At 44.0% G+C, this 11,862-nt stretch overlaps 3 protein-coding genes across 4 annotated transcripts; 1 reads left to right on the top strand and 2 right to left on the bottom strand.

Annotated features, from left to right (window-relative positions):
* Window positions 1–89: 89 nt before the first annotated feature.
* On the top strand, window positions 90–1,345 carry si:ch73-303b9.1 (uncharacterized). The gene is made up of 2 exons (XM_037490375.2): window positions 90–744; window positions 852–1,345. Exons 1-2 carry the CDS (start codon window positions 720–722, stop codon window positions 1,343–1,345), a joined length of 519 nt encoding a protein of 172 aa, XP_037346272.1. The 5' UTR covers window positions 90–719.
* Window positions 524–5,826, bottom strand: ift52 (intraflagellar transport 52 homolog (Chlamydomonas)). Of its 2 annotated transcripts, none has more exons than XM_037490374.2 (14): window positions 5,615–5,826; window positions 5,045–5,200; window positions 4,851–4,938; window positions 4,588–4,717; window positions 4,410–4,485; window positions 4,216–4,287; window positions 3,987–4,113; window positions 3,794–3,877; window positions 3,624–3,692; window positions 3,387–3,541; window positions 3,208–3,295; window positions 2,590–2,698; window positions 1,897–2,042; window positions 524–1,815 (listed from the first exon to the last, which is right to left on the bottom strand). In XM_037490374.2, exons 2-14 carry the CDS (start codon window positions 5,164–5,166, stop codon window positions 1,795–1,797), a joined length of 1,287 nt encoding a protein of 428 aa, XP_037346271.1. In that variant the 5' UTR covers window positions 5,167–5,200; window positions 5,615–5,826; the 3' UTR covers window positions 524–1,794. The 2 variants fall into 2 exon arrangements, with proteins under 2 accessions (XP_037346271.1, XP_037346270.1); XM_037490373.2 differs by having other exon boundaries at window positions 5,474–5,689.
* Window positions 5,827–6,062: 236 nt separating this feature from the next.
* Window positions 6,063–10,513, bottom strand: acot8 (acyl-CoA thioesterase 8). Its single transcript, XM_037448325.2, has 6 exons — window positions 10,286–10,513; window positions 9,421–9,557; window positions 9,010–9,235; window positions 8,373–8,530; window positions 7,751–7,942; window positions 6,063–7,243 (listed from the first exon to the last, which is right to left on the bottom strand). Exons 1-6 carry the CDS (start codon window positions 10,402–10,404, stop codon window positions 7,131–7,133), a joined length of 945 nt encoding a protein of 314 aa, XP_037304222.2. The 5' UTR covers window positions 10,405–10,513; the 3' UTR covers window positions 6,063–7,130.
* Window positions 10,514–11,862: the final 1,349 nt, after the last annotated feature.

The raw sequence follows: 11,862 nt of genomic DNA, 5'->3' as shown, positions 1-11,862 counted from the left end.
GCGCGTCGCGTCAGACAGAGAGCACCAAAATAAAAGCTCAACTGACGAGCGTGTCCCGCGTAAAGCTTCGTGTAAGGGGCTATGTTATCATATTACTTCTGAATACTGTGTTAAAATTTAGGAAAGATTTTTTTAAAAGAGAATAGAATTAAAATTAGTATTTAACATTGGGATATTGCTTTGATTAGAGCTCAACCAATTATATATCAAGCAAATTTTTTTGTTTTCAACTTGTCAAAAGGGTAGATTTGCTTTTTCTCTCATTGTTGTTTCAAAATATTTAAAAATTCTAATCATTCAAAATACGCATTTTTATTGGGTATTTTAGTAAGCCAAAAAAAGTGACGGATTAATAAGCGGTTAATATTGTTTTAAAATACCATATGGACAACTGTAGAAAATAATCAGTACATTTTTGTGGATAACAAAATTAGATAATGCTTCTCTTGCCCTGTATTTTTTAATTTGCCCAAAAGGAAGTGCTAAGAACTAAAGTAAAAAAAATAAATTAAAACACCAAACATACGTAGTCCAAAAAACATTTTATTTAAATATAAGGAATAAAAGAAAGTAAGCATGACTTTTACCAGGCTGTATGCTAGACCACCTCGCTCTGGACTAATGACATGCTTTGCCGCCAGCTGTTTCAATTAACAATCAGCTTCAACAGGCTAAAACCCAGCTGGTGATCATTCAACACTCACTGGCACAAGAACACAATGGATAAGGCTTTTGTCATTAGAGGTAGGAAAATTGCTTTAATTCTCACTGTAAAGTAATTGTTTCTGTTCACTGGTCAGATGATATCATTTTGAATGGGATTTAATATTTTACTTTCCTCTTTATTCGAGGTATGAAAAGCTTTGAGGGTTCGTCGCTGTCAGAGCTCGACAGGAAGTTCTTTGGGGAACAGAGTTTTCCGTCCGCTCTGTCCCCGGAGCAGCTGTCCACGTCCAGAGCGTCCGTCGACACCACGGCCGACTGCTCCGACGGAAGGCCGTGCATCCCGGCCGCTCACTACCTATCAGCTGACCCCATTTCTCCTGCTCTGGGATCTTCAATGCACAGAGTGACTCCTCAAGGGACCGACGGGCACCTGGCCGTCCCGTTGCAGGGAAAGTCCTCCACTCCCCAAGTCCACCTTAGAAGGCAGGGGAAAGCTGCTGGATTTGACCGGTCGTACGGCGATCTCACCGCATCTCAAATGTCGTGGGACGTGTCTTTGATTAAATCTGAGAACAGCCCGAAACCGGGCCTCGAGTCCAGCGCTCTGGAGCCAACGTGGAGTCCAAACCCCCACTCCACACATCACTCAATAGGGGATGTGGTGGATGTGTCTCCCTAACGTGGCCAAGAATGTCCCGCCACACACTGCATGGGGGAAGACGTCTGAGGGTCTTCATCTTCATCCACCAAGGTTGAATCAAAGTGGACTTGCTTAATTTGGTCTATCTTGTGTTTGTACATTCTCAAATCTCATGTACCACGTGACTTATTTAAACTGGATCTATGTGTGACTGTTCATGCAGGGTGCTGTATGAATTAAAAATGTTTTTTAGAAATTGGACAGATTTAAATAAAGTGGACAGATTTACGTATCAATAACTTTGCTTGTACTTCTTATTTTTTTTTCCCCCAAGGGGGAAAACCATAGAACAATGGATATACTGTACTTTCTAAAATGCCTTTGCCCTCATCTTTCAAAAAAAGAAATCTCATCTGCTCTATGACAGCAGGAGAGATGACAATCTAAAACCGGCTTGAATCCAATCACCATGGCGTGAGTGGCGGTGCCTACGTGTCGGCATCATGCTCCTGCAATGTAGAGAGGCAGGAGATATTTTTAATCAGGCCCCCGCTGCTCATTGGTTTTGAGATTAATCTTGAGATTCTCACCTGATTGAGTTTCTTGAATTCTACGACCTGGAAGAAAATGTGTTCCAAGATGTGCTTGGCATCCCTCTGATCTTTATCCAACTTTGGCGTCACACCCAGAATTTCCCCACACTTCCGCACGTAGAATTCCAGATCGTCGTCCGTACCTTTTTGGATTTTTCATAAAAACAAGACTTACTTGAAATCATTAGTCTGTGTATAATCTACAGTAGATGGTGGTCGGCATGACCTGGTCAACAGAATTTACATCTGCTGCCTAAAATGTTTTCCCTTGCTGCCCCCCCCCCCCCCCTCCTCAGATGGAGCTGAAGTTATTATCTGTGCTACTTTTGAAAACGGAAACCATTAACAACGGTATGTTCCCCTCACAGAACATCGAGATGCTGATTCCAAAGCCATCTTTTACTTGTTGGTTGTGGGACTTAAAGCTGCTTTAAGGGGTTAGTTCTCCCAGATGCTGCAGCAGTAGACCAGAAAGGTCTTTAACATAGTTTAGCATAGATGGGTAGAATCTTCTCTTTCGGGTGTTGAATTCTACATTTTGGTGTTGCCTCTGCACAGAACAGTGCACAGCACACTGACTATGGATCGTACGACCCCATTTCAAGAAATCCACGCTATGCCTTGAACAGACCTTAACCTAAGCGGTTAATCATTTAACTTTAAAAAAAAAAAAAAAAGGACCAAACTTACATTTATTGGTGAGCTGCGCTAGACGCACTTTCTCCGAGGAGAACGTTTCGTCCAAATCAAACAGGTCCAGCATGGGCGGAGGCAATTCGCTTAAGGCAGGGGGGAAGACCTACAGAAATGAGACAACACCCACCTTGAAGAATGTGGGCTTCCTTAACATTTCAGCTGTGACTGGAAAGCAGGCGTCTCTGGCACGTAGCTAGCAGGCTACTACCATGTACGTATGTCAGATCACAGTCACTGTGGAAAACCAACATTCCCAGCTCGGGTTTTCTCACTCAAAGAATTAAACATGTTGGGCTGCTTTCCAGTTTGGTTAAATTAGGGATACTCAAACATTACAACACGTTAGTATTCAGACCAGCTGGGCGCCTGATTTGACAATGACCAGATGAAATAGACAGGCCAATAAAAGTAAAAAATATATTTACAATATACTATTGTCCATATGTTGTATTTCACAAATGTGAATTGGAGATGTAGAAATATGAGTAGTTGAGCCACTTTCCTTTGGTCTAATTAGCTTACAGACAGAAAAAGGTTCTAGTCTCTGCCTCAAAAACTGACATGAATTGTGTTTTTGCAAAAACCCTGAAGTGAATGAGGACGGACACTTACAGCTGGTTGGAGTTGAGGCAGCGGCGTCTCAAACTGTGGGGTTATCAGCTGGAGGGGCTCGTCTTTCACATTGAGCTGCTTGTAGGCACTGACGAAACATTTGTTCTTATTTTTAGCCACCAAGAAATCAAATCGGCGCAAAAGCACAGCCTCCTCGGCAGTCCATCTGGCATTCTCACCTGATGACCTGGGGCAACGTGTCTGTTGACAGATTGAACAAAGACCTGTCGAAGAGCGACGTGAAGTCTCTGGGGTTTTCGTCGCCCTCCTGTAAGCACACCCTGAGCTGCTCTGACAGACACCCGATGTCCGGCAACATGGTGTAATCTGTGATCTAGGGCGCACAGGATGGTGGTTGTTAATTAACAAAAGTCAACACGGGGGGAGGCCCTCCTCCGGTCCAGTATTGCGCTCACCTCAGGGTCTTCTGCATCGATCTGATTCAGATGAATATTATCAGTCATGAGCCACTGGAGCACCACATCCTGCAATGGAAAACCGGACGGAAGGCTGTTGGGTGCAAACATCCCACAGGAGAGCAGCGGAATATGTTAGCGGACATGTTTTTAATGCCGACGGGACTCACCATTATTTTACTGTTCTCCTCTTTGTCTATGTATTGGTCACTGAACATGTGGCAGGAACCCGACACTACCAGTTTGCCAGCCTCCTTCGTGGGACACAAGAAGTCTTTTAACATCCTCCCACAAGTACACGTGTGTGTGTGTGTGTGTTACATTGTCAGGGAATAAGTGTGAGAATTACGGGTGGCTTCTGACCTTTCCTTGGTGGAAAGCCAGCACGGGCCTATTGAGGGGGAAGCAGACGGAGCCAGTGGAGAGTACGGCCACAGCAGGCTTCATCACGCTCAGCGTGGCGCCGTATGGGTACACGAACAGGAGTGCCCTGCACGAGTAAAGACGGGAAAGCAGGAAGTTCAAACACCCTCCGGGCCACTAAAAGAGGTCCTTGATGTTGAAGATGGATGTATGTTAGCGAATCATTTACTGTGCATTGTTTCCAACATTTTCATCTTCGATGACGCCAGTCGCCTCTTTGCCAGCAGCCCGGCTGATCTCTCTAAACAAGGTAAAGACAAGAAAATGAGGATTTGAAGTGCAGCTTACCAGCTTTTCTATTTCTTGGTAGTTCATTTATTTGGAATACGCAGTATGAAAGGGGGGGGATTGTGTGAGGAAAACCTGTTCAATACACCGTTGGACACTAGCGCCTCCTTTGGGTGGAAGTATTTGTAGTACACATTCCTCACAACAGCATCTGCAAAAGGGATGAAGTGAAAAGAAACAAGGCACAGTGGAATTCAGTAGAGTTGCTACACAAGGACCCGTGAGCCGTCAATCAAATTCATTTAGTATGCACCATTGTTGACCATTACGCCAAACTCCTCCAGGAGAAAGTTGATATTGGTGTCGTACTTCATCTCTCCTCCTTCACCGAGCGTGACCAGGACGTTTCCTCCTCTGTCCAGGTACTGCTTCAGCACCTCCAGCTGAAATGAAAAAGGGACGAGGCACGCTTGTAGTTGTCAGAACTTAGTAGAAGTTGACCCTCGTGTGGCTGGTGAGCTCACAGCAGCTCCCACACAAAGTGCTGTTTGGGGGAAACCTGCTGTGGTCACTCACCTCGGAAGCTGTGAACTTCTCTCTCGGTCCAGCGGTTATCCACAACTTGACGCCCCTCAGCCTCTCCAAAGACAGCTCCTCCTTCATACTGGTGGGAGAGGGCATTAGTTTGACAGCTGGTGGGCAGGGGGGGGGCGCTTCTCAGGCCCAAAACAGCAGAGATGGTGTTACATGTTACAATGAAAACGCCCTACCTTTGGATTTTCCATTGAGCTCTCAGTCTTTTCTGCACAGATTTGTAGCCATTATTCGAAGTGAACAGCTCTCTCTTGGAAACATTGAAGACCACAGTGTTGTGCACTTCCTTCTCCATCATGTATTACATCCACTCAACAACGTTAACGGATCACCTAGAAACGGGTTGCACGTGAGAAGATGTGATTACACCTGTATCTGTTCTACACTACAAGAGTTAAGTTAGACTCGGCTGATCTGTAGAGGAAACCACAAAGTGCATCTTTGGGTGGTCGGGAAAAACAACACTGATCGGAAAACTCTAAGGAAATATTTATTAACGTTACATTGCAACTAACGTTCGTTGTGACACTAGCAGTCGGTTAGCAAACAGTGCTAGCATAGCAGCTAGCCACCGCTATGCTACGTTGTTAGCCCTGTAGACTTACCTCGCGTTGCTAGTCGACGTTTGACATTAATGTGTATATTTTCTATCCATCCCGTATCCAACTAACGTTATAAGATTGAGTTCTACCCGTGAACCTGCGGTCTTAACTAACGTTAACGTTATACCAAACGATGGGTGTTACCTCACAAGCTCTGCTAGCCGTGATGCATGGTGGGAGTAGAGTGGTAACCAAGGGCGCTAAACCCATAACAACCAAGAAGTAGGGAGGGAAAAAAGAAGAAAAACAATCGAACAATCGTTTTACGGGCGTTAATAAAGTTGAGGCCACATTTATAGATTCATCTACAAAGTACTCACACGTTTTGGGACACAACACATTGTGACTTGTTCGGTATTCCGTATTACAAAAGCCCAGCGGGGGATCTTTGTTTGTTTGGTGTTCATTTCTATGGCAAATAAATTTGTGTTACTTTTTAAAATTCTGCACCTTCCTTTGAGCTGCCATTTCCCCTTGGAGGAAGATGCGAAATTTAAAAGCGAGCTTGCTGGTATGAATGTTTTATTTTTCCACTTCATCATCCTGAATATCTGGATTATAAAATAGGAAGACACAGAAATGATAAAACCCATTCATGCTTTATGAAAGCCCGGTCATACCAGCTTCCATGATCCCCTATGATAGCTTTATTGACAATGACTTTACAGAAAGAAAACCAATACAGGAATATTTCATAAAGCAGTTTCAAAATACAAAAGGAATTTCCATCTGTTATACGCAGACATGGGACATGTCGTATCAGAAAAACATTTGTTTGTTCAGCACATTCTAATAGATGCAGAACTATCGAGAGTGGGACCTGCAAGAAACCAAAGAGCCATCTTTATACGTCTTTCCATTATTATATCGTCATTTCATCTTCAGCCTTGTGAGGCAGAACCTAGAGGCCCTAAAAAGCAAATACCGTACAATAGTCCAGACGTTGGTGGCTGACATCGTCTCCAGCCTTTAAGCATTATGCAAACCACTGCAAGAACCACCTGCACAATTTCATCCTGTCCTGCTCATCAATCATTTCCCCTTTCATACGTCTCTGCTGGAGGATCAGTCTGTACATTTTTCAAGCTTTCTTTCTCTCCCATGATTGCACTTTTTTCATCCTCCATTGGTAGATCAGAACATTTCCTCCACAATAATTTGTTATTTTTCCAATCAATACTTGAGGATCAGGCTGTTCCTCCCCTTCACTGTCCTTCTCTCTGCATTCTATTAACTTGCTTTATTCCTTTTTGAAAGTCAGATCTTTACAAAATGGGAGGTGGGGGGCACCCATGTGTCAGCTGCTGGGATAGTTGCATTTAAGAAAGGCAGGTATCCTGATGTTATAGCATCCAAGTTTCTACCTTGGTGAACTTTCAGGTCAGTTGGATACATGGGAACTGTTGGTTTATGTTTTTGTGGTAGATTGTAGAAGGATAAGTAGATACGAGCATGAACTTCATTATGAGAATACTAACAAACACCAGAATTCATCTATTAAAAAATGATGTTTATTAAGTGGAAAAAACGTTAGGTTTGAGCATTTTCCTAATAAAATATATTTTATAAATGTCTTTGTTATAAATTAAATAATTGGAACATTAGTTAAAAACAATATTTATGTGATCAACCACAAATAAAGTAAGTGTCATGAATGTGCTTAAAGTTTGCTGGACACTTCCTTCACTCTCAGGACGCCCTCCTGGGAGCACGAGGCGGCCAGCACCCCGTCTCTTCTCCACAGTCGGCCCTGGACCAGCGCTCTGCTCCCCCCTGTGGGACACGACACAAACCACACGCAGCACCCAGTTCAAAATATGCCAGTAAAGACTAATAAAAGAGTGTGAACATTTGACTAGAGAATGCAAAATGAAAAACAATTCCAAATTTGAGTGTCCCAATTTGTTAAAACAAAGGCTCCCTGGTAAATATTCACTGCTCATGGCTCTGAATATTTCGTAGCTCGATTCCTAATGTTTATCATGAAGACCTTAACAATCACATGGGCACGTGCTGTATGCAGCCAGTCTGACCTCCAGTACTTTACACTGCAGCATCCGGATGCCTGCTGACCTCCTACCCAGCGCGGGTCTCATCCTCATTTTAATAAATCCACACGAAACATTTGAAAGTCATCCCATAACTAAACAAAACGCTCACTAGAGCAAACCCCCGAAACACCAAAAATGAAGCAGAGTCTACATCTTTAGCGTCACAGCCTTTTTTTCGACCCTGCTCTCCACAAATAAAAACGTACGTGGCGCACCGAGCTACACTGACCTGCCCAGGGGCTCTCGCACTCGTACAGCATCCACTCGTCGGCGCGGAATGTGCTGTGGAACCACATGGCGTGGTCCAGGGAGGCCAGGAAGTGCACCCTGTGGTTGGGGTAGGGCAGCAGCGCCGTGCCCAGCAGCGCAAAGTCGGACACGTAGGCGGCAACGCAGCAATGCAGCTTCATGTTGCCTTCGCCTGCAGAGGGGGACACACACAAAGGAATTAAACACTACCTAATGAAAATTGTTTTACACATGCTCACTTTGAGATTACGACATAAACTGCAGTGTTGACGGAAGAGGAAACTTCAGTGGAGGCCGTGGGGCCACGTCAGGGTTTTTTTTTTTTTTTTAATGGGTTTTGTGCTTTTGGGAGGCGATGAGGATACATGGGGAGTGGATTTCAAAGAAAAATGTACATTTCAGGCCGAGAAATTGGTTGCGTTTTTTTACGTCCTAGATGATTGGCTTCATCTTCATCATCATCATCAATCATTTAACATACCCATAGACTTGGCATACGGGCACATTTAAACAGAAGAATGCAGACTGAAGGCCATGCATTTCAAAGAACAACTCCCCAGAGGAGCAGAAATGAAAGTAAAAGGTTACTTTGCCCACTTTACCGATGTGTCCTCGCGCTCGCACCCAAAACAGCTTCTTGGGCTCGCTTGCAGTGCGCCTGTAAGAGTGTGGGGGGTTCACTGGCTTGATCTCAATGGGGACCTCGTTGGCCAGCAGTTTGTTCAGACCTTGCTTTGATTTCTCTGCCAGGTCTGGTTTACTGTGGAGCAACACAAGGAAATGCAGATTACAAAAGTGTGATACCAGCAGGTTTCTCCAAATTCTATTTAAACAGTACCTTCTAATTTATCTGCTGCTATTTCCGTTTTTATTTCTGCTTTATTTTTTAACTCCATCAAGAGAAGCCTGAGAAATGTCCTCGTACCCGAGCCACGTTCATTTGATTTAATGAAGATTAAACAACAGTGCTACGCCCAAGGACAGGGAAATTGAATGAACTGCACTGTAGTCGAATCTTGGCTCTGAAGCAAACTAAAAACACACCTCTGCCAACTAAACCTGAAATATTTAGCCCTTTATAGCACATTTGATGGCACTTTGTAGTTTAGCTTTCTTGGAGAAATTGTACTTTGATGACAATCATCACGTTGGAAGGACAAACCAACCAGCGGATGGTTGGAATGAATCCGTAACAGGATCCCAACACAAAAATGTTAAACCCAACCCCAGCGAGTTTACCTGAGGTAAAGGTGAATGAGCTCCTCCACGGTGAGCAGGTCCTCGGGCTGCGGGACCAGCGGCATGGTGAACTGGTGCTGCAGGGGACTCGGCTGCTGCATGTGGAACGAGGCCTGGCACGTGAGGATGGGCTGCCCGTGCTGGATCGCCTTCACGGAGCGCACCGCAAAACTGCGCCCGTCTCTGGTGCGCTCCACCTGGTACAGCACCGGAACCTTAGGATCGCCTGGAAAAAAACAAAAGACATTTGTGCTGAAAAATGGCAGCTGGGACAGATTCCATCGCATTCACCGGATAATCTCATGGATTGGAATGTGAGAAGCCTTTGGTCCAATTATTCAATTCATAGATCTACGAGCACCCTCACCCGTGTAAAACAAAAAAGAAAAAGAAAAGAACGCCTCGTCTTACCCGCTCGTACAAAGTAGCAGTGGAGAGAATGGGCGAAGAGTTTGTCACCGACAGATTTGGCGGCGGCCACGAGGGCCTGGCCCACAATTTGGCCCCCAAACAGACGTTGACTGCGGGGCACCCAGTGGTGCGTCCCTCTGGGGGGGGGTGGGGGGGGAATAGAGAAGCAATTGAAATAGAGGTAGTGTAGTCTCACTGAACGTAACCTCCAGGGATCACTGTAGTCAGAAGGGTTTTATTGGGTCTTGTGACAAAATGCATTAGTCTTACACGGCAGCCGTAAAAAGCCCATTGAAGTATTGTCCTTCAAAGCGTTCATATTTTAACCCTCAACTGTGTTTTATAGCTAGAGCTATAGTTTAATATTCCCGTGTCACACCGGGAAGTTACCGTGTTACTAAATCAGACACGGTACAGTTAAGTAACGTCAGGTGGGCCCGTTAATTTACTAGTGTGAATGAATATTACACTTACAGTTTTCAACCAGAGGTCAAAGGTCAGATGTGATCAGCATCTTAATGTCCCATCGCTGACCCGTGTGTAGGTCTTTATCGACCATCGTATCAGAATGAGAGCTAAACATCATGTCTCCTCTGGAGGAACACGTCTCGTAATGAGGATGGAGAGCTTAAATCTGATGTTAAATCCTCCACACGTTGAATCACAGGTTAAGTTGACAGTCATCTGTGATCGAAGCGATCGACCGGATGTTTATTCCCTGCCTGCCGGACACGGAACCCCTGAGGCCACGCCCACCACACACCTGCCTCACGCACGCGATAATTGACGCCCTACTAGTTCGTTTAAAAACCAATTGCTGTGTCGCACCGGAAGCTGTCGTGTAGGCGAAGTGACAGGCGGTTACCTGTACAGGTCCACGTCGAGCTCCTCCAGGTTGAGCACGCTGGTGACCAGCACGCTCCTGAGGTCATTTTCAGGGGTTGAAGTTGTGTGCTCACTCTCACCGGCCTCCTTCGTCGCCATGTTTTAAAAAAAAAAAATGTTTTCTTCTTCTTCTTTTCCTCCTGTCTGCGAGTACTTACTTCTTCTTCTTTGGGGGGTTTCTGAGGTTGGAAAATAACGCATTGAGGAGCAGTTCTGCCACCAGCTGGTGTGGCATGTGAGGTGACATTTTTCACTTGGCTAACATGATATACAAAATAACACATTTGATTACAAATGAGTGGCCCACTGATGTCAAAACTATGCTCCAGCCAGCACAATACGTAACAGTATAATACAATGCAATACAATATAAAATAAATTACAGGTATTCTGGTATTTTCTTGTATGTCTAGTGAGCCAGGTTGAATTTATTAGCACTGGCCTTCTTATTTATATTTCTTTTAACAACAACATCAAGTCAATGGTAGCAGTTTTTTACGTTTTGTTTTTGCATAAGAACTATGTGATCAGCATGCATTTGTTTGCCAGCAGGTTGGTGGATTAAAGGCATCTCAATCATTTAAAAGCTAAACGACAAAGTGCCCCGGTATTGACCGTTGAGGAACACCACACTGAAGACATTACATAGAGTATTGTCAATGTGTTCACTTGGCTTCCTGGTTGCTATCTACAGTGGGATAACCGTGCAATTGGTGCATCTTACTGTTTGTCCACGGCTGACTTTTTAACTCTCTGCAGAAAATGACATTGTATTTTCAATGAAAGTTATGGCTGCATGCTCAACCACCCACTGTTGTTGGGCTGACTTATACTCAATTTAGAACCCAATTTATATTATCATTGAATGATGTCACCAATCGGTTTGTGGACTGGTGTTAGGAGGCTTAAGATCAGATTTAGATTTAAGTAGATTTAGATTTGATACGTTTTTTGCATATATGATACGTGCATTACTGACAAAAGTTTCAGTCAACTTATTTAGACTTTGCCAGGGCTCCCCTACTCCTCCTGCCAAGCTTTATTGGAATTCCAGACTAAAAAACGTTGAGGATTTGTAATTGTAGGGAGAAATATTGTTGTACCAACAAGACCAAATTAGTTTAAAAACAATATAAACTTGACCCATCCTGTGAACCAGGTGCTTAAAAGAGTATAGGGGATATTTATGGACAATACAAGTTTTGCACAAATTTATTCATCATTTTTGAAAATACATTTTTATTTTAGCTCCTTTGTTTTAGATGGAAAACACTACCTTTTCAAACGCAAAGAAAATACAAAAAGTAATTTAATGCCGCTTTAGTGCATGTGATCACGTGTATAGATGTGATCACGTTGATTTCCGACACGTTTTATTCAATCATCACAGGTGATTCCGTTCCGGTGGAATATGTCATAAAAGAAATCCCAACGTTCTCCGAAGCTCAAGCGGACGTGAATACAACGTTGCCTTCAAAGGCTGTAGGACATTTTGGCCTCAGGTTTGACAGCGCAAAATTGCTTAAAAGGGGCGAACCTCAACGCCGAGAAACACGA

This window comes from Pungitius pungitius, chromosome 8 (genome assembly GCF_949316345.1).
Source record: "Pungitius pungitius chromosome 8, fPunPun2.1, whole genome shotgun sequence".
In the NCBI taxonomy this organism is placed as follows: domain Eukaryota; kingdom Metazoa; phylum Chordata; class Actinopteri; order Perciformes; family Gasterosteidae; genus Pungitius; species Pungitius pungitius.
The sequence above is the reverse complement of the archived record's forward strand: the minus strand, read 5'-3'. Positions and strand labels throughout refer to the sequence as shown.